The 20000-nt window shown below is 44.4% G+C and overlaps 2 protein-coding genes across 3 annotated transcripts in view; one reads left to right on the plus strand and one right to left on the minus strand.

Moving 5' to 3' along the window:
- Positions 1-20000, plus strand: part of cacna1bb (calcium channel, voltage-dependent, N type, alpha 1B subunit, b) — a 152019-nt gene that overhangs the window by 91093 nt on the left and 40926 nt on the right. Inside the window, exons 17-30 of one of the 2 annotated variants that reach the window (XM_042060163.1) lie at positions 1691-1763; positions 1949-2066; positions 2558-2625; positions 3450-3556; positions 6006-6068; positions 6822-6866; positions 7406-7441; positions 9956-10738; positions 11265-11455; positions 11719-11848; positions 12439-12568; positions 14411-14470; positions 15093-15199; positions 16444-16455. In XM_042060163.1, coding sequence (XP_041916097.1) covers positions 1691-1763; positions 1949-2066; positions 2558-2625; positions 3450-3556; positions 6006-6068; positions 6822-6866; positions 7406-7441; positions 9956-10738; positions 11265-11455; positions 11719-11848; positions 12439-12568; positions 14411-14470; positions 15093-15199; positions 16444-16455 — 1923 coding nt within the window. The remainder of the gene's footprint in view (positions 1-1690; positions 1764-1948; positions 2067-2557; positions 2626-3449; positions 3557-6005; positions 6069-6821; positions 6867-7405; positions 7442-9955; positions 10739-11264; positions 11456-11718; positions 11849-12438; positions 12569-14410; positions 14471-15092; positions 15200-16443; positions 16456-20000) is intronic. The other variant, XM_042060164.1, reaches the window with a different exon arrangement.
- LOC121680692 (high mobility group nucleosome-binding domain-containing protein 5-like) overlaps positions 1-20000 on the minus strand; it is a 692414-nt gene that overhangs the window by 24219 nt on the left and 648195 nt on the right. The window lies entirely within an intron of this gene.

Raw genomic sequence — 20000 nt, forward strand, 5'->3', positions numbered from 1 at the left:
TGTTACACAGTACAAATCTACTCCTCGTGCCTTGGACTTGGACAACCGATTGGAAGATTGTGAAGTTACATTTTCAGCATTGTTTTCAGTATGCCTTGGCATCAAATGGGTAACACTAAATAAAGGGAAGTCTCTCCCTCCCAAGCTCATACTGTATACCAAATTCTTTGCCTCAAATGACTATTTCAGGCCAGTCATTCACAACTGTATTCCCTATATATCCTGACTAGACTAAGGGTAATTATAATACTCTTGAGTATGTAAATGAGGCGGGTTCCGTTAATCAAAAGGGCTGATGAGTCTAGATAGTTAGTAGATGAAGTAGACGGAGACGGAGAACATGCAGAGGCGGAGGAGAATGATTGAGATCCTCTCTGTCACTGGCACTGTCACAACATGCAGGTTTTTAGCCCTTTTGAATCACGCTGCTTTGTATTTGCATCCTTGTTCTGACCCATGTTTGCATGGGTCAGAACAGAATCCCATCAGGATCCGCAAAAAGACAATCACATTACAAAAGAGGTGATCTAGGTAGAAAAAGAGCATTCTGGAACATAAACACAAGCATACTGTATGCAAAAAAGGACATAGCCTGCCAACAACTGGATTTTGTGTACACATTTGGTCACTTCTTGGAAATAATGACATGTACATGGAAACTGAAACCCACAGTATGATGCAACAATTAAAAAGGAGAAACATTTAGTCCCAGTTGTGGACCTAAGCATACATGCTCTGAAAAAATAAAACCCTTAGGCTATTTTCTGGTGAAATTTTAAGAACCTCAGCAATCTGTTGGTGATATGTGGTCACAAGTGGCTTGTAGCGCTCGCTCGGTGAGGTAATGCTGTGTGTGGAGTGGACTCTCACGGACGAGAGGGAGGAGAAATGTAGGTCAGGCTTTATCCTCTCTCTTCTAGTGAGGTTCTTGGAAAGTATGGACACTAAAGCAACAACACTCTGGTTAGTGTAAGCCTTTGGGTAAGAAAAGGGCCGTGTTGTTTCGATGGGGGGTGGGAGGCGTTCTCTGAAGGGGCACAGTTAGGACTGAATTCTCATGTGTCCTCTCTCGATCCCCCATCTTCTCTCCTTCTCTCTTCCGTCTACCCCCCTCTCTCATCCCTTACTCCGATGGCTTTTGGACCTTCAGTGCTGAGTTTAATCATGCTAGTAAACGGCACCGGCTGTCAGAGGACCAAAGATATGTGTTGTGAATTTGATGTGATATGTAATGTAATCCTACCGCATATATCACATGTAGGCATGTACTACAATGCATCCATCTGCAGGAAATAGATTGTGATGCATCATCACTGGGGCTTCTGCTATGTGGCATGAGTGTCAACATTTGGTGATTCAAAGCCCTGGACAGATGGTCTGGTTGGTGCAGGAAAATATGGCGGATGCTGTGAAAGTCCATGTGTTTTTTAACCCTGTCATCTGTCAGATTATAGGATGGTCAGATCTTTAGAGACTTGGAAGCCAACACTGTAATTAACCTTACCTGTTGTCATCTTTTGTCTCATAAGGTTTTGTATCAGTATTATCTCTTGGCCTTGTAGCTTGTGTTTTATGTTCCTAGAGGTTATGTAGAGTGCATTCTGCATATTTTTGTGCTTGAGTTTGACTACAGTTCTGCAATTACGCAACTATTCAAATTTGTTGACTGACTTTTTGCCTTATACCTCAGGTTTAACTTTGAAGACGAAACACCAACAACAAACTTTGACAACTTTCCCTCTGCTATCATGACAGTCTTCCAGGTAAGCAACTTTTCTCTTTTAAGAGTTTTATATTTGCTCTGATGCGTTCAAAAAGAAATGTGTTGCTTATACAATGCAGTGTGCACCCTCATAATGAGGAGTTATGGAGTAAAAGCAGGTTCCTGTCCACAGCGTGATGAAATACTGCTACCTAGGGTTGAAATCTGATTGTTTGCCACCCACAGATACTGACAGGAGAGGACTGGAATGCAGTGATGTATCATGGGATTGAATCCCAGGGGGGCGTCCATGGCGGAATGTTCTCCTCGGTCTACTTCATCATCCTCACTCTTTTTGGAAACTGTATCCTGTGTGTGCACTCCTTGGAGAGAAGTGAAGGAGCGGATGGATTAGTAGCTTTGTTTTAGTGATCTCCATTGTCCATCTGTGCTAGTTTATCTCACAAATGGAGTCCTTAGACGTGTTTCACATAAGTAACTCATTTTCAGGCCTAATGCAAGGAGTAACAGCTATACATACATTAATGTGGGGTTTTTTTAGATTGTAGGATTTTAAGGTTTTATTCAGGATTTAAAGTGATCCAGACCAGTACTCAATGTTTCTGAAGAACCAGGATGTTTTGGCTAAATCTCTCTCCTCAGCTGTTCAAGCAAGGTTCCTCTGAGGCTAGTCTCTTAGAGGAAGTGTGAGGACATTTCTAGTCTCTTAGAGGGAGTGTGAGGACACTTGTGAATAGAGCTTGTGCTCTTTTTTGATGTACTTTTTGATTGTGTCTGGGAAAGGACAGAACATTTCATCGTGATGGTGAACATCCTGAGCTTGCACCTCTCCAGATACTCTGCTAAATGTATTCTTGGCCATTGCTGTCGACAATCTCGCTAATGCGCAGGAACTCACAAAGGTACGCCAGCTCGTTGCCACCAATAGCCTCCCCACTACCCAGTTTCCAGACGACGACAGTGCTGATGCCACAACATTCATTCCTCAGGCTTCTCAAGAACACTTCATGCACTTGTATCTGCTTTTTGAAAACACAGCCTTGTGGTTCTCTTAAAGCAGCAGTCTCTTTGAACAGTTGTTTGTTCATTAGTATTGGGTTTATTTGAGATGAAAGTGCCTTGAAGATGGAAACGATGAATGAGCTTCCATGATCCCGTAGCTACTGAGACCTTGAATTTCCCCTTGGGGATTAATAAAGTATCTATCTATCTATCTATCTATCTATCTATCTATCTAGCTTTGTAGGGCTTCCAGGAACAGGGTTGCATAGACTGGGGGAGGAAATTAACTTGACGTCTGATTGACGTCATTTCCAGTGAGCCTTCATGCACAGGCAATATTGAGAAGACCTCTCCAAGACATAGGAGTAATTTCAAACAGTCCTGTTTGCATCCAATAACATATACATGAAGGGAAAGGCTTTTGAGCTGGGCTTTATACTGTACAGCTGGTCATTCAGCAGCAGAGAAGTGTTGATTCTGCAATGCCACCAGATTTAACCTTGTGGCCTTGTAATCCCTTTCAAATTTAGAAGACGTTGTATGTCCATATACCCTGGATAGTAATGCAGATAAGCACGACACATGTCCTAGCTCATTCCCGTTAAGACCAGTCATCTCATCAGGTGTCAGTGAAACTTGGTTTGATTCCTTGTTTGATACTGCTCTGCTTTTGACTGTTCACACCCCTCCTCCCCCATAATGATGGTGTATCCCTATTGGGCAGGATGAGGAACAGCAGGAGGAAGAAGCCAATAAGAAGTTGGCCCTTCAGAAGGCCATGGAGGTGAAGGAGGTCAGTCCCATGTCAGCGGCCAACATCTCCATCACAACGTAAGTCTGCAAAAATCCTTCTCCACTATGCTAGAGGCTCTTTGGTCTTTCTGTCTTTTGATCTCATCTAGCTTTATTTTGAACTCACAGTGTTGTTCCAGTGTCTTTAAATTTAATATGACATATCTGCTCTAGTCACTTTAAAGATGTGTTTTTCATTTTTCCTACTTGTTCAGTTCATGTTCATGAATGTGTATGTGTGTGCTGCAGAGTACAGGTGCTCTAAGAATACAATGTTTATTTCCCCCTATCCCTGAGTACAGGGAAGTTAAGTTAGGTTCTCTCTGAAACAGTCTCCGTTAGCCCAAAAGTATACATGGCTATTCTTCAGAGGAGAATTGAATGAATGTGTGTAACTTATGGATGCACAGTTTCAATCTAAGTTATGCATATTTCAGCGGTAGCCTCACCATCTCAAAGGACACAGTGGCAACTGTGTCTTTGAACAATTTAATATTGTAATTTCTCATCTCATTGCTTGGTGAGTGTTCATTGTGAATGCTCTTCCTGGCACCTGTAGATTAGTTAGCGTGCTTGGCCGCTAGTAGCGTGTAAGCTGATGATGACATTTCTGATAGTTCCCAGCTGGAAATAGAGCTTGTTAACTTAATGTTTTCTTATACTGCAGCTTAAAATGTCTCCTCATCTATCGATATCTCTGCTAACAAATGTGAAAGACGTGGTGATGGGAAGATGTGTCCTCAGTGGGCTTAAATACTTATTCTGATTTGTAAGCCATTTCTTGCAGCCGGGAAAAATGTTGAATGAATCTTCAATGAATCTATTCTTTCCTTCTCACAAGATGTAGTTCCTCTGCAAGCCTATTTTAGAAACCTTAATGTAAGATGCTTGTTATTTGTTTAAGTAGTCTATGCCTTTTATCAGGACCCTGAAGTGCAAATTATTTAAGTTTTGCAAAGAGCCCAAGACTTTGAATAATGAATATATTTTTTCACTTTAATAGAGTAGATACAGTAAATATATGGGCAGTTCTGAATGTCCCTCTTATCTTGGGAAACTGTCTTGTCTTTGGCCAGTCAGGTCCCATGTGAGTGTTAACTGAAAATGTTTGATTGTGAGGGTAAAAGTTAATTAAACTCTTGCAGTGGAGAGTTTCTGCTCAATATTTGAATAATTCATACCGATCTTTGCACCGTGTTTATGTGAATATTGCGGCCATAGCCTAGTATCTTAAAACACTTTCATGCTACCCTTTGGTAATGGATCTGGTCAGCATTTCTTCATAAGTATGTATGTATGTACAGTATGTATGTGGTGGCAACCCTTCAGCGATAGGCAGGATATATAGACGTTTTTCAAGGCATGAATCATCAGTCATTACATTTGTGCTCATTGCCTTGTCATTAGTGACATGCAGATGATGATGAAGCGCTCCAATATCTCTATACCCTCCCATGCTTCATTTGCTATATTGATGGATGTTTATGCTGCTATTTGTGAAATGGAATTATTAGCAGCGATGCAGGACTATGATCCATATTCAGCATCTCCTTAGTTTTTCCCTGAATGTTATATTGCATCCAAATTATTTTGACGTTCTATGTAGTTCGTTATCAGGTCAGCAGTACCTGCAAATGGCTGAGGTAATATGTACAAATGGAAGTTGCAAGGCTTTTCTGTTTTATATATGAACCTTTCTCTAAATTGATGTGTTTTTAGCTTCTGAACCAATTTATTTACCAAACACCAATGTACCACTTAATGATTTCGGAGATTCGAGGGACTAATTTGGGCTTAATAGGCTGAAATGGCTTAGCCTTCAGAGGAACTGGTGACCTTAGGATGGCCCTAACCCATTACCAAGGGAAGAACATGTTCTATTCTTATCAAGGAGGGCTTGCTCAAATAAGGCAAATTGAGTCACCGTCTTTGTAAACACCACTTGGTCTACATCAGTGGAACACATATAGTGTGCTTTTGATATTTGTGTCAGTTTGTTTGTCTCATCTTTACATACTTTTTTTTTGGGGGGGGGGTTGTGTTATGACTATTAATATTTTCCTTTTTACCATTTTAACCATTCAATGTTTTGGTAACACTGACATACAGGTCCATACATACATAATTAAGGATAAAATTGACTTGCTGTGACCGCTTCTTTGATTTCCAAATAGGAATTGGTCTAAAAAAAAGATTGTATTTCTATTTGTAGACCTTTTTTCAGCTGAATGGCCATTGCTGTGTCATTTGTTACAGTATGTACTGTATGTAGGTGTTACCAATGTTTGTGTTTCTCTGTCCATTCAAGATAAACAGGAAGCAGGTGGACTGGGACAGGATGTCACCGTCTGAACCCCTGCCGTCGCCTGTCTCTGTGGCACACCCTAAAACGCACCCTTCGGTTCTGTTCGGTTCTGTTCGGTTCTGTTCGGTTCTGTTTGTGTCTCATCACTTGTTGTTGTTTCTTTCTTTTGTTTTGCATGTGCAGTTTTGTAAAGCAAAATCGGGGGGCGATCTCTCGCAGCTCCTCCATCTGCAGCGCTCATTCACCGTGAGTTTTTTGCTCTCCGTTGAGATATCGTCACCCCTGCTTCTCCTCTTCTCCTCCCATCCCATCCAGCCTACTCCCCTTTTTTCTCCTCCTCCCATATCACCCTCTTGTGTGCCTGTCTTTTCCTCTCCCTAGTTCTCTCTCTCTCTCTCTCTCTCACTTTCTCTTAATCTTTGTCCTTATCCTTTACCTCACCTCGTCTATCAACCTCCCTCCCGCTTTTCCCACTGTGCTGCTCCTGACATGAAGGACCCTGTTAGTAGCCTGTTAGTCTTATCTATGTGCTGTCCGTCATTGGAATAGACTTGTGGTTTTCAGGTAGAACTAAGATGATGATGATGATAATGATGATGATGATGATGATACACTGCTTTAGCTTCCTAACTGGGCCTATGTGTGTTTCTCCTCATTCACTGGATGTCCAGTCTCGGTGATCTACTGCATGACAGCCTCAGGGCCATGTAGAACATTTGCAAGACCTACTGCAGCTGGGCATTGCGTGGATGTCTGACAGCTATTGTGTGTCACTTTTGCTCTATACAAATCTATTTTTAAAGTCTCACAAGGTAATCCATTGGGATGAGTTACTAAACTGTACTAAACCTCTGTGTATAAAGAGAAGCACACAGACACTGGCGCCAGAGAATTTAAGTGAATCTGATTAGGAAGTTACTGAAATGATGTTCAGGCCCATAGTCTTCCTATCATAGAAAGGGCCTGACTGTTGAATGTGTCCCTACATGTGTGTCTCAGATCAGAGACCAGGGACATATCTGATCCAGAGTCAGCTTATATCAGGTCTGTATCAGGTTTCTGTGTGTCTGCTCCCATTCTTATTAGTCTCTTGATTTAATGCAGCATCTTGCAGTGTCTTGAACATGTATGTTTTTGTGTGTGTGTGTGTCTGTGTGTGTGCGCGCGTGCATGTGTGTGTGCGCGCGTGCATGTGTGCGTACGTGCGTGTGTTTTCATGTGAGCTTGTGTGTGTGTGTGTGTGTGTGTGTGTGTGTGTGTGTGTGTGTGCGTGCGTGCGTGCGGCTGTGAACGTGTGTGTGTGTGTGTGTGTGTGTGTGTGTGTGTATGTGTGTGTTTGTATATGTACTTGAGTCTGACTAGCCATTGCCAGCACTCTGGGTTTACAAGCTTCTGATCTGACTCCTGTCTGTGCTCTATCGGCTGTTCTGAATGTTCTGTGTGAGTCCCCTGTCTCTTGTGTGCATTAACTGTTGTCTTCTGTCTCTCCCCGCTGCTGCTGCTGTCTGTGCTTTAAACCTGTCTGTCCCTAACCTGTCTTCCATCCTGCTGCGCTGTCTCACCCCCCTTTCCATTGCCGTTAGGACTTATTTATACACCCCTACACGCTCCTTCATGAGGTACAGTTCTCCCATAGTGATATACTGAAGTCAACATCATACATGCTAATTGTCATCCAGTAGAAAGTAGCACAGTGTCCCAGACACACAGTGAGATGCCAGTCTAGCCTCTACATCTGCATCTAGGCGACTGCTGCCATGACGATGCCTCGTCTCTCGTGACTGCGAGCAGACGATGACTCACTGCCTAATGGATGTTTCTCCCTCGTCAGCCATCTCCTCGCACACGTTTTCTTTTTTTTTTGTCTGTTTTTTTTTCTTTTCATTTTTTGGTTAAAATAGTAACAACGGAACGCGGTGACCTTTTCTTCGCTTGACTGCTTCCCCGCTGCAGCCTGCACAGTCTGGATTAGTACCATCTTATCGCTCGGATAAATGGTCCTTGTTTTCAAAACAGTTGTGCTGAAATGACATGGAAATATTCAAAAATATCTGTTATTGGCAGCTTGTCAACCAACAACAAAATAAACCTCACAAGGCTGTTCTGTATTTGCATGACTGGCTACACTGTGAAGAAATGAGGGAGAAAATGTCACCTCTGCTACTTTTTTTTTTTTTTACCAGTGAAGTGGAGATCAGGGGCGACCAAGTAAATGAATGTGCTGACCTGTGGAGATATTGGCTGCTTATTTATTCAGGTCAATTAGCTTTTTAATGAGTTTTCGTCCCCTTCAGTGGAGGCCGGCTAATAGAAAGGGAACACAGAGCTCAGAAGTCAGTTGCCCTTAATACGGTTTTACAATAGCTCTCATTTGATCAATTTGGCCTGGCGACATGTTTGATCTCTTACTTGAGTAAGTTAAAACACTTGACACAAGTTTTTAGTGGCTGCAATGTGTTGGCTCACAGAGCAGGCAGTACACAGAGGCTTGCTTTAGAAGTTTAGAGTACTCATATAATCACAAGGCAGTATTGATACGAGTCAAAGGACATTAAGCCTATTTATGTTGGCAAAGGAATATTATGGAGAGTAAGTGACAAACTGTGTCACAGTGTACTATATAAAGTGTGAATGTTGCTGGTGATCAAAGGAGAACATACTCAGAGTATCTTTAAAAAGATGTACTATGATATAGTATAGAGAGGATACAGTTGAAGTGTATAGTGAGGAGAAGAAGTGGGTGGTGGTGGTGGAATGCCAAATGAGTGGCCAGAGGGGCTGTGAGGCCAGGGTAAAGTGTGCGACTGGAGGAGGACCTGCACACGTGACTGCCTCTAAACAGGCCTTTTTGCACATTTCCTAGCTATGTCAAATCCATAGTCAATTTATATCCATACTTTGGATGGACAATTCCATATCTTCATAAGGCTTTATAAGTCACAATTGGCTGAATTCTGAAGTAGTTATACCATCACCTTATTCCATTACTTCCTTATTTCTTAGAGGGAGCAGGTATGCATTCATGTTGAGCTCGAGTTGGAACAAAGATCCCATGCATCCTATTGTGTTCCCCATTATTACTCTCCAGCAGTCCCACGACTCTTGACTGGTCTCAGTCCCCTGTTTGCCAGTAGTCCAGCCACAGGAGGCCATGGGTCATGCTAAAAGAATATTCCCATTGGTCAGCCGACTTCCGAAAACATCCATAAAAGACCATCTTTATTATTTATGTTGTTGTTTTTCTTCTAAAATTACACAATGTTTTCCTCTGAAATTACACCATTGTTCTAATGCCTGTTTGGAAATATGCACTCTGATCGATGCCACAGGACATATTTGAATAGTAAGCTTTTTCATATGACCCCTAGGAAGCTGAACATACAGTATTTCGTTTCTGAACGAGCATGTTTGTGAAATAACTTTAGGAGTCATTTCATGGAACATATAAGCTACCATTAGATGCATTATGTAGACTTACATCTTCATTTTTTTTTACATAGCTTTAAGGTGAAGCAGAACTCCATCATATAGTGCCATAAATGATGGTCTCTTTATGGATTATAAACACCTAAAACTGAAAAATTGTGAACAGTTTTAGAGTGTCTAAAGACGTTAAAACAGGCGTCTTGAGACTGTTATATGGCCCACATATGACAAATGGTCAAAAAGAGAGATAAAACATGTAAGGTTTTATCTGAGCTATCCCCTCTGATATGATCATGTTCCTTCCTTTTTCTTATCATGTGATTCTGCATAAGCACTGTCATTTTTATGAGCCTTACATTTAAATGTATATTTATACCAGTCCCAGCCTATACCTCATGTTAACACTCAGCATAGCATAGATATGAATAGTATTAGAAATCATAGTGATGACTAAGACCAAGAAAAACAAGTCATAGTTAAATATAGATACTGCATACGGTATTTTACTTGGTTATTAAAACAATAATTTATGAATAGGGAAGAGGTTTCTTTTCGCCTAACCATTTTACAAATGTAAGGCTTATGAAAGTGTTGTGTAGTTCTTAAATATGACCTTTCAAAGGAGGTCCTACCAAACCACGGTGAGTGTTTATGGGCCCTGACTTCTCACCTGTGACTTCTGACCTTTGACCCTGTGCTGTGCGCAGCAGGGAGCAGCGTTCGCTGAAGTTGTCGGTGTGGGAGCAGCGCACCACGCAACTGCGGCGGCACAACCTGCGGGCGAGCAGCGAGGCGCTCTACAACGAGCTGGAGCCCGAGGAGCGCCGCCGCCTCTCCTCCGCACTCCACCTGCGGCCCGACATGAAGACGCACCACGACCGCCCCCTGCTGGTCGAGCCGGCCAACGCGGCTAACGGGGACGGCAACGGTAACGGTAACGGGGCGGTGGAGAAACCGCCGAGGCCAGCGACGGAGGGAGAGGTGCAGGGCGATCTTCAGCAGCAGCAATCGCACCCGCACAAGCACCACCGCCATCGGGACCGCTCGGCCCACGAGAACGGCGAGGCCCAGGGGGAGGGCCGGCCTGGCGGTGGCAGCGTCAGCGTCAGACACCACACCCACCACAGCCGCAGCCGGGAACGGCGCGAGGGGAGGCTGGAGCACAGCCACAGCCAGGACGGGGGGCCCCACGGCGGGCACCGCCACCACCACCACCAGGGGGCTGGATCCCCGGAGGACGAAGGGGGCGATAGGGAGAGGGAGAGGGAGCACAGGCACCATCACTCCCATCGGCAGTCCAGGAGCGAGGGCAACGGGGGGCTCTCCAACGGAGGCCGGGGGGAGAGACGCAGCAGGGCGCACAGAGACGGAGAGAGGGAGGCCAACGGGGAGCGCAGGAGGCATCAGCAGAGGCTACTGAGAGCCCAGTCCACACTGGACGGAGACGTGGCCAGGGAGAATGGAGACCGAGAGCGCTCCAAGACACATGGGTGAGATTTAACGGTTAATGTTACACTTTACTTGATGGTATCTACATAAGAGTGACGTGACACTGTCATGAACATGTCATAAACATTATAAACAAGTCATAAACATTTATGACACAATGCTTTCGTCATTCGCTTCTGTCAAGTGTCATTAGGTTTTTGTCATGACAATTTAGGGTTAGGGTTAGTGTCATTCGGTTTTTGTCATGACAAGTTATGACAGTGTCACGTCACTCTTATGTAGATACCGTCAAGTAAAGTGTTACCGATTTAACTCTTATTTTGTTACATAAGTGAGATTGTGTGAGATTTGGAGTCAAAGGCTGAGGAAACCCATGCTCAAAACATTAGCATACTGGGAGCTCAGTGTTGGCACTCCTCTCATCACGTGTGTGTGTGTGTGTGTGTGTGTGTGTGTGTGTGTGTGTGTGTGTGTGTGTGTGTGTGTGTGTGTGTGTGTGTGTGTGTGTGTGTGTGTGTGTGTGTGTGTGTGCGCGCACGCTTATGAATATGGGTATGCCTGTTCCAGAGACAGACACTCGGACACAGAGGCTGACGGCTGGACCACCAGCCCCTTGCAGTCTCCCTCGGAGCCTCTGCCCGTTGCGGAGAAACCTGAGGATGCAGACAACATGAAGAACAACAACCGCAGCGGCCAAACCAGCATCCACATCCCCGTGACCATCACAGCACCACCTGGCGAGACCACCATCATTCCCAGTCCGTAGCAGCATGGAAAACTCTTTAGCTTCCGTAGCCTTTTGGCCAGTTGAATTTTCCAGCTAGTTGGAAGCTACCCAAGTCATTTCTCCTTTATGATTGATTGCCTTCAGCAGAGTTATCCAGTGCATGAAAATGAAACATATGACGTAATCAAATGTATCAAAAAAAATCCATCAGATGTATATGTTTAGTGTACTAGAATGTTGCAAGTGGCTATTTTTCATCTCCCTATATGCGTCGTGTGTTTGTTGTGTGTGCAGTGAATAATCTGGACGGGGAGAGCCTCCTTCTGAACGAGGAGAAGAAGGAGCTAGAGGAGGAGGAGACTCAGAACGGCCCCAGACAGATCCTCCCCTACAGCTCCATGTTTGTGTTCGGACAGACCAACCCGTGAGTCTCACTGGCCCGGGAGAGGAAGGAAGATGAATGGAGGGAGGGAGGGAGAGAGGGAGGGAGGGAGGGAGAGAGGGAGGGAGGGAGGGAGGGAGGGATGGATGGATGGATAGGCGGATGAGTTTGAGGATAGATAGCTGCCTGAATGAGGGGAAGGGTGGACAGATGGATAAATGGTTAAACCGATGCGTAGATGGATGTGGCCTGTGTATCAGTTTGTCTTTCCATCCATCCATCCCCCTGTCCTCTTTGTCACTACAGCATGTACAGTAGGAGGTGTGAACTGTACTGTGATAAACACTGACAGACTGAGAGCTTGATGTCTGATGGTGAATAATGCTGTGAAGGTCTTACAGTGGTAACTTATGACTTTTTTCTCATAATACACTGCTTAAGTTGAGTGGCGTGAATTTGTGAAAGTGAATTAGACCAGTGTGTGACATTCTGTATAAATGTGTTGTGTTATTTATGTCGGTATGTGTGGGCATAAATGTCCTGTATAATTATTTATGGACATACAGAACCCTAAGACTGTTGTGGATGGCCGTGATGTTGACTGATGCTGTGTAACTCTGGTGTTTATCCAGGGTGAGGCGGCTGTGTCATTACGTGGTGAACCTGCGCTACTTTGAGATGTGCATCCTGCTGGTCATCACTATGAGCAGCATCGCGCTGGCTGCTGAAGATCCCGTCATGGCCAACGCACCGCGGAACAATGTGAGTCAAGCTACTCAAACACACACACACACACACACACACACACACACACACACACACACACACACACACATACACACAACCATAGCATAGTGAAAATACACTATGCACCTCTCTCAAAAAACAGAGCATATTGAACTGAACATCCACACACACTCTCTCATATGTTAGTTAGTTAGTTAGTTAGTTTATTAGTTGTCCCATTAGGGAAATTATTTGTATAAAATGAGCATACACGCACCAATGCTCATTTACACATAGTTCATACACACACTTAAGCACAGACACAGACACCTATGCTGCGCACACGCATTACACTCATAGTGCCTCTAATACTGTCTGCAAAAAAGAGGCTCAGAAATATTAGCTTCACCGTCCTCAATCCTATATGACTGACTCTTTGTAAATACGTATGTATGTATGTATGTATGTATGTGTTAGCCTGTGTTAGCTTGTGAGCGTGTCCAGTGGCTGTTCCACTCTCCGGTTAAGCTCCCTATTAGTGGGCAGTGGCACTTCTGGCTAGTGAGCTCTCTCTGCATGGTGATGGGGGTGTGGAGGCTGCCGAGTGAGGCCCTGGCAGAAGCACCCGAGCCTGGGCTTAACGCCCCTGCAGGCCCTTGTGTGAGCTCCACGCCTCCGCCCGCTCAGCTGGAGCCATTTATTTGATTTCATCAACAGCGTGGGCTGTGGGCCTGGATGCCCTCGCTCAGTGTGTGAAGCCTCTCCTCACACTTATAAGCAGTGAACCTTTAATCAAGCCTGAGTCCATGGACACACACACACACACACACACACACACACACACACTCACACACACACACACACTCACACACACACACACACACACACACACACACACACACACACTCACACACACACACACACACACACACACTCACACACACACACACACACACACACACTCACACTCACACACACACACACACACACACACACACACACACACTCACACACACACACACACACACACACACACACACACACACACACACAGCCCCCGGATCCTCCAGTATGTTCTCTTCCTCATTCCGGCCCACCGCCTCATTCATTAGGATTGACTGGTCTGTCAGAGTGATTTGGACGAATGCTGCTTGACAGTTATCTCGTCTCTTTGAGTGAAAAATGTGGCTTATGATGGTGAAGGGTTTCTAAAAAGACATGTGTTGAGGCGTTTTTGTTAGGGGGGAGGGGGTGGTGGATATGTGGTTAGGCGGGGATTAGTTTGTTAGCTTGTCTGGAGATCAGCGGTAGCCAGCGCCACATCGTATCCAACCCTGGCATGTGATCAAGTCTGCCTTGAATGGAGAGATTATTTTTGCATCTTGCGGAGGGAGGCATAACCACTGATGATCATTAATGTCTCATGGTGACTGGCCCCAACGCTGAGCCAATGGCCCTATATTTAAATGGGTATATGTCTTATTAGCTCGTTGGATTGGTTGAATTCCTGCTGTCACTCATGGATAGCATATTGACAAAATGGTGGTACTCTGAATTCTGATGTGATTTCTCTTTCTAGATAAATTATTAAGATTAAAATGTGAACTAATATAAAATGATAAAATGAACTAGTTTTTTTTTAGACTTTTCTGAGTTCAAAAAGTATAAATAACAAAAAAGAGAAAAGCACATAGCTCCAGTGTTTTAACTTTCTACATTAAGTCATTCAAGCTCCATTAAACCCGGAAAAATACTGGAAGATAAAAGAAGAAGCCATCGAATAACAGCACAGTGCATTGCTTTGCATACACCAAGAAATAATTTGTCAAATGTCAATAATACACTCTTTCTGTCTGTCTCACTGTCTGTCTTTTTCAGGTTCTGAAGTACTTAGATTACGTCTTCACCGGTGTTTTCACCTTTGAAATGGTGATTAAGGTGAGGAGTTGTTGCCTGGGTGACTGCCACGTTGGATGGAATTAGCTCTCGCCGGTTTGATTTTCCTCGCTCTGGGCTTGGGTCTAAAAGGGAGTTAAAAATACCAGGGGAAAAATATCAGTCTGACTCAGACTTTAAAGAAGGAAAACCCATTAAAAATGGCTACATCTCTGCTCTGTTCTGTTGATTACATTTATTCATGTGCACCTAAAAAAGGTTCAAGCATAGTCTATTTAGATGTCAGTGCCCTGTGTTGTTTACTACATGAGGATGTATGCATGGTTCACATGCTCCATATGCACTGGTTTGTGTCATTTATGTACCTCTTAATGTACCATACCACTTATAGCGTATACATGCAAAAATGTATGTTTAAAAAAATATTATGGGGAAAAAACACCAGATTTATCTAATGCTCACCATGAATTGCACAATAGATGTACACTACTTGGTGTTAACAATCAAAAAACTAATATCATGTCATGTCATGTCAGGTGCTTTGAAAGGCGCTATGTAACAAATAAAATGTATTATTATTATTATTTATCTCACTCTATTTTCTATTTTGTCTACATTTTACTTTTTGTGTCAACTCTCTCTAAACTTTTTTTCCTCTGTCCAGATGATCGACCTCGGGCTCCTGCTTCATCCCGGCTCATACTTCCGTGACCTCTGGAACATTCTAGACTTCATCGTGGTCAGCGGCGCTCTGGTGGCCTTCGCCTGCACGTAAGTTGACCACTTTCTCATCACTTCATGGAAATGATCCTGAAACCTCCTCCGTCAGACTGATCACTCCGACATCCACAAATCCCCTACCTGTCACATTAAATCCATCTGGAGGCTTTAGATGAGACGAGGGTGATGCAAATGATTCATGAGTGGCGATCAGACACAGTCTGTTGGCAGCTAAATTCTCTGGAAAAGCAACATTCCGTTGCATTCCAGCTGTTGGTATTTTTATATGTTCATACTTATGTTATTTAGATTTTTCCCAGAGTTTTGTGAGAGGCTTAAGACCATTAGGTATGCCTCTAGTTTTACCTTCTCTCTCTCTCTCTCTCTCTCTCTCTCTCTCTCTCTCTCTTTCTTCTATGTCTTTCTCTGACTCCCTCTCTTCCTCTTTTAGTCTAGGTCGCACAGGTTAACTCTCATCCCACTGTCACACCAAAAAAGGAACAGAGCAATTTATTTAAATAAGTTTCATAGATGGTCCCCAGCTGACATTCACATTCAAATTCTTACCTAATCCTTACCACACACACACACACACACACGTACACTGACGCACACACAGACACACGCACTCTCTAAGCTCACAACACTGCTTTAAAACAGGGAGAAACACATTAATGTTCTCAGTGTGATTACGCCATATGTGTGGTGTGCAGCTGTCTGCCTCCACCTGTTCATGGCGGTAAGTCAGGCTACAGTAGAGAGTGCCCCCAGGCTCAGCCTCCACCAATGGGATAATAGCTCAAGGAAATCCAGACACTACCAAATTCATATCTACACATATAACTATGCCACCAGTTTATGTCATCTTATCTTGAATAGGTACAGAGCATTACCCATTCTGCATAACCTCCACATTTCCTTATTTTGTACGGAACATTAAAATATAACTTCATAACTTCATCAACATTCATCAATATTCATGCTGAGTGCTGACGTTAGACATGAACTAGCCGTGTGTTTGTGTACTTTGTGCTCCAGTGTATAAATACTGTAGTTGTGCATCTATGTCACCTTCCTCTTATCTCTTATCTCTTATCTCTTATCTCTTATCTCTTCCTTGTATTTAAATGGTCTTTATCTTTGCTTATGTGCTTGTAGTTTTCTCTGCATTTTACTTGTTCTCTGTGTGCTTTCTCTTCTTCCCTGTCTGTATGTTGGTCTGTCTTTCTTCTTTCTTTCTTTCTCTTTCTGTCCCTCTTTCTTCCGCTTCTCTCTGGTGGCTCGGATGCTTTCAGGAGCATGATGGGGTAATGCCTTTGTCATTTGCCTGCCCTCCTTTTTGCCTCTGTTTCTGGTGTGCTCTCTGCCTTGCGCTCTCTCTCTCTCTCTCTCTGTTTCTCTCTATCATCCTCTCTCTCCTCCTCTCTCTTTCTCTCCATCTGATTTCCTGGAGTCTGGTAAACACATCAGCAATGTCCTCCCAAAACTGTTGAGTGACGCAGCCGTCCAGTTGCTTCACCTGCTTGCTGTCTGCGTTCTTTGCGCACTCGTCTCTCCTTCTTCTCCCTTCTCCTCCTATTTTTTTTCTCTCTGTCTCTCTCTCTCTCTCTCTCTCTCTCTCTCTCTCTCTCTCTCTCTCTCTCTCTCTCTCTCTCTCTTTCTCACTCCCTCCACTCTGCCCCCACTGTGAAGTCACTGTCAGCATGATGAGGGCTGCTTGAGACTTCCAGGGGACTGCTTGATTGACGTTTTATTAAAGGGGGGTGAGGTTGCGTGTGTGTGTGTGTGTGTGTGTGTGTGTGTGTGTCTGGTGGGGTGGATTGGGTGTGTATGTGTGTGTTGGGGGGGCGGGCTATGATAAATGACAGAAGCTGCGATTGTTGCCGTGCCGATGTGCCGTGATGCTCATTAGCATTTCAAAACAGTGTCAGCTAGCTCTGACTCAGACGCCGGAGCAACCAGCACAGAATAAAACCGAGTGGAAAAAAGAGGAGAATCTACAAAAATGAAATAAAAAAGAACTAAAAGGTCACCAGAGTGTACCAGGGAACAGTTTCTCAAGAAGATGGAACTCTTTCTCTTAGTCACTGGTACAGTTACTGTTCAGCTTAAAGCCTGAAGGGTTCATTGGTGTCTCGCATGCCTGAAGTGTCTCTGGATGTCAGCAAGCTCAAACATAAAGCATGCACACTTTGATCTTATGGATGAATGGTAACATGTAACATGGTTCAGCTCTGTTATCCAAACTGAGGGTCGGACATCATTTGCACTTTGTATTATATTCCCTTCTGTGTGTGTCTGTGTGTGTTTGTTTGTGGGTGGGTGTGTTTGTTTGTGGGTGGGTGTGTGTGTGTGTGGGTGGGTGTCTCTGTGTGTGCGTGTGTGTGTTTATATGCTTCTATGCAACCTCCATGCATGTGAAAATCTCCACTTCCCAGTTTGTATTGTGCTAACTGATTCTGTTTAAGTTTGTCTTCTTTATTTATTGATAGGGGAAAAATAACTCTCATTTGCAGGACGTATCATTTCTATGTTGCGTTATGCTTCACTTTTTTTGTGTTGATGTTGTTCTGTTAGTTTAAAGTAGTTCTCTGTGCTTCTCCTGCTGCTCTCTGTGTGTAAGCCTATGTGATTTTAACCTCTTATCATTTTCTGCCTCTGCTTCAAGTTTCTCTGTAGCTCTTTGCATTGCCTCTGTTCTCTGCTCTTTTCTGTCTGTCCAACAGCCATAATGTTTTCCTGTGCTTATCTCTGTATGTGTGTGTGCCATACGTGTGTGTTGTTTGTGTGTGTCTGTCTGTCTCTGTCTCTGTCTCTGTCTCTGTCTCTGTCTGTGTCTGTGTGTGTGTGTGTGTGTGTGTGTGTGTGTGTGTGTGTGTGTGTGTGTGTGTGTGTGTGTGTGTGTGTGTGTGTTTCTGTGTGTGTACTTGTACATGCATGCATGCATCGACACTTGTCTTCATCAGATCGCAGCAAAGCGTGACCAGGTGGGGACTGCCTTTATCTCTGACATTACCCCCTCTCCTCCTCTCTTCCCCTTTTCCGCCCCTGCCCTTTCTTATCCCCCTCTACCATCTCACAAAAAAACCCTGTGACCCCCTCCCCCCTTTCCAGTGCCCTGGCCTCTGCCCCTTTCAGAGGTGGACAGACGCCCTGTGCTGTTCCGTCCTGATAGCTTTCAGAGGCTCACGCCTGTCTTACGAAGGAAACGCTTAAAAAAAAAAACCCTACTCAGGAGCCTTGATGCTCAAAGGTTTGAGATCTCCCAACAGCATCATGTTGGACTTCTGTCCGATCTTCATCAGAGGAAAATCACGATACAGTGTAAAGGGCAAAAGGGAAGCACAGGTCTTTGTTTAGGGGACCTTATTCACAATCCTTAAGCAGCAAGTGAAAACTCATGAGATTCTTTTTTTCCCAGTTTCATCATTCAGAGAAAAAGGACCAGTGCTCTATATATAAACAGAAAGAAACATGGACATTTTTGTCATCCGTCAAATTATAATTGGTATATGCCTATGCAGACACCAATTATGCACACAACATATATATGTTTAGCTCATGACATATTTGGAAGGCCAGAATAGGAAGTTTTTGCAAGAAGCACTGTGCTGAGTTTCTTTGAGTTCTCGTGTTGCCGTGGGTGATGGTGACAGACGGCGGAGGCTGCTCGCATTGAGCCCCTCCGGGGAGCAGATGAGGAGGAGATGGAACCTCCCGCTGTAAACAGGAAGTGTTTGTTTGTTTTTTTTTGTGGGGGGGTGGGGGGGGGGGGGGTTGTGATAATCACTGTGTGACCGTAGGTGACCTCTGCCCAGCTCACAACCTACAGACTGACGGAGTGTTCAGGGCAACATCTTGCCCCTTTATGTGTAAACATCCATTTCCTTTTACCATGGAAGTGGAGATTCCAGATTAGCCTACATGTTAACCATCTTTCACTACTTCAGATTTTTTACCTTTTTAAAATATTTTAAGGAAAAGATTATGTTTATATCCAAGATCCTTTAAAAAGTAGCGTTCTCTAGTAATATGGTTACATTTTCCGTAGTAACCATGATCTGGTCCTTTAGCATCAAAGCTAACCTTTGACCCTTGGAGCCAGTGCAGTGGTGCTTCTGAAAGCTATTGAAGAAATCATACCAAAGGTGGCGGGGAGCCCGTCTCCCTCCCTGCCTCCCCGTCATCTGACCCAGTCGTGGAGCCGCATATCCTCCCCAGGTCTGGAGGAGCATGGCAGGCGCTCCATCAGCATGGCTCCGTCAGCAGGGTGGAGCATGGGTGTGTGTGCATGCCAGTGTGTCTGCGCAAAGACCTCCCTCCACTGCGGTGAGGGAAAGCAAGCGAAAGGAAAAGTGCTAGTGCAGGCGTGATCACCGCTGGGCCCGCAGGACGCACTCTGATCCGTGTGCAGATGAGGCGGTGTGTTTGTGTAACGCCAGAGAAGATAACAGTTCAACAGAAATGATAAGGGGGGGGGGGGGGGGGGGGGGGGGGGGGGGGGGGGTGTGAGGCATCTGGTCTCTTTTTTCCCTCACATGTACAGTACACAAACACACATAGGTAAACATATGAACAGAGTGTCACACTAACACACACACACACACACCCAGACATGCATATGAACAAAATATTGCACATGTACAGTGCACACACAAATGCCTCTCTGGGTGGGTGGAGAGATGTACAGTAGTGGGAGGACAGGAGCAGATATGAGAAATGTCCACTCTGTCATACACCCCGGCGGCTGTCCACTTTAGTCTTTATCTTCTGTCAATCACACACACACTCTCTCTCTATCCCTCTCCCTCGCTCTCTCTCTCTCTCTCTCTCTCTCTCTCTCTCACACACT

The sequence above is a fragment of the Alosa sapidissima genome, chromosome 13 (assembly GCF_018492685.1).
Source record: "Alosa sapidissima isolate fAloSap1 chromosome 13, fAloSap1.pri, whole genome shotgun sequence".
In the NCBI taxonomy this organism is placed as follows: Eukaryota; Metazoa; Chordata; class Actinopteri; order Clupeiformes; family Clupeidae; genus Alosa; species Alosa sapidissima.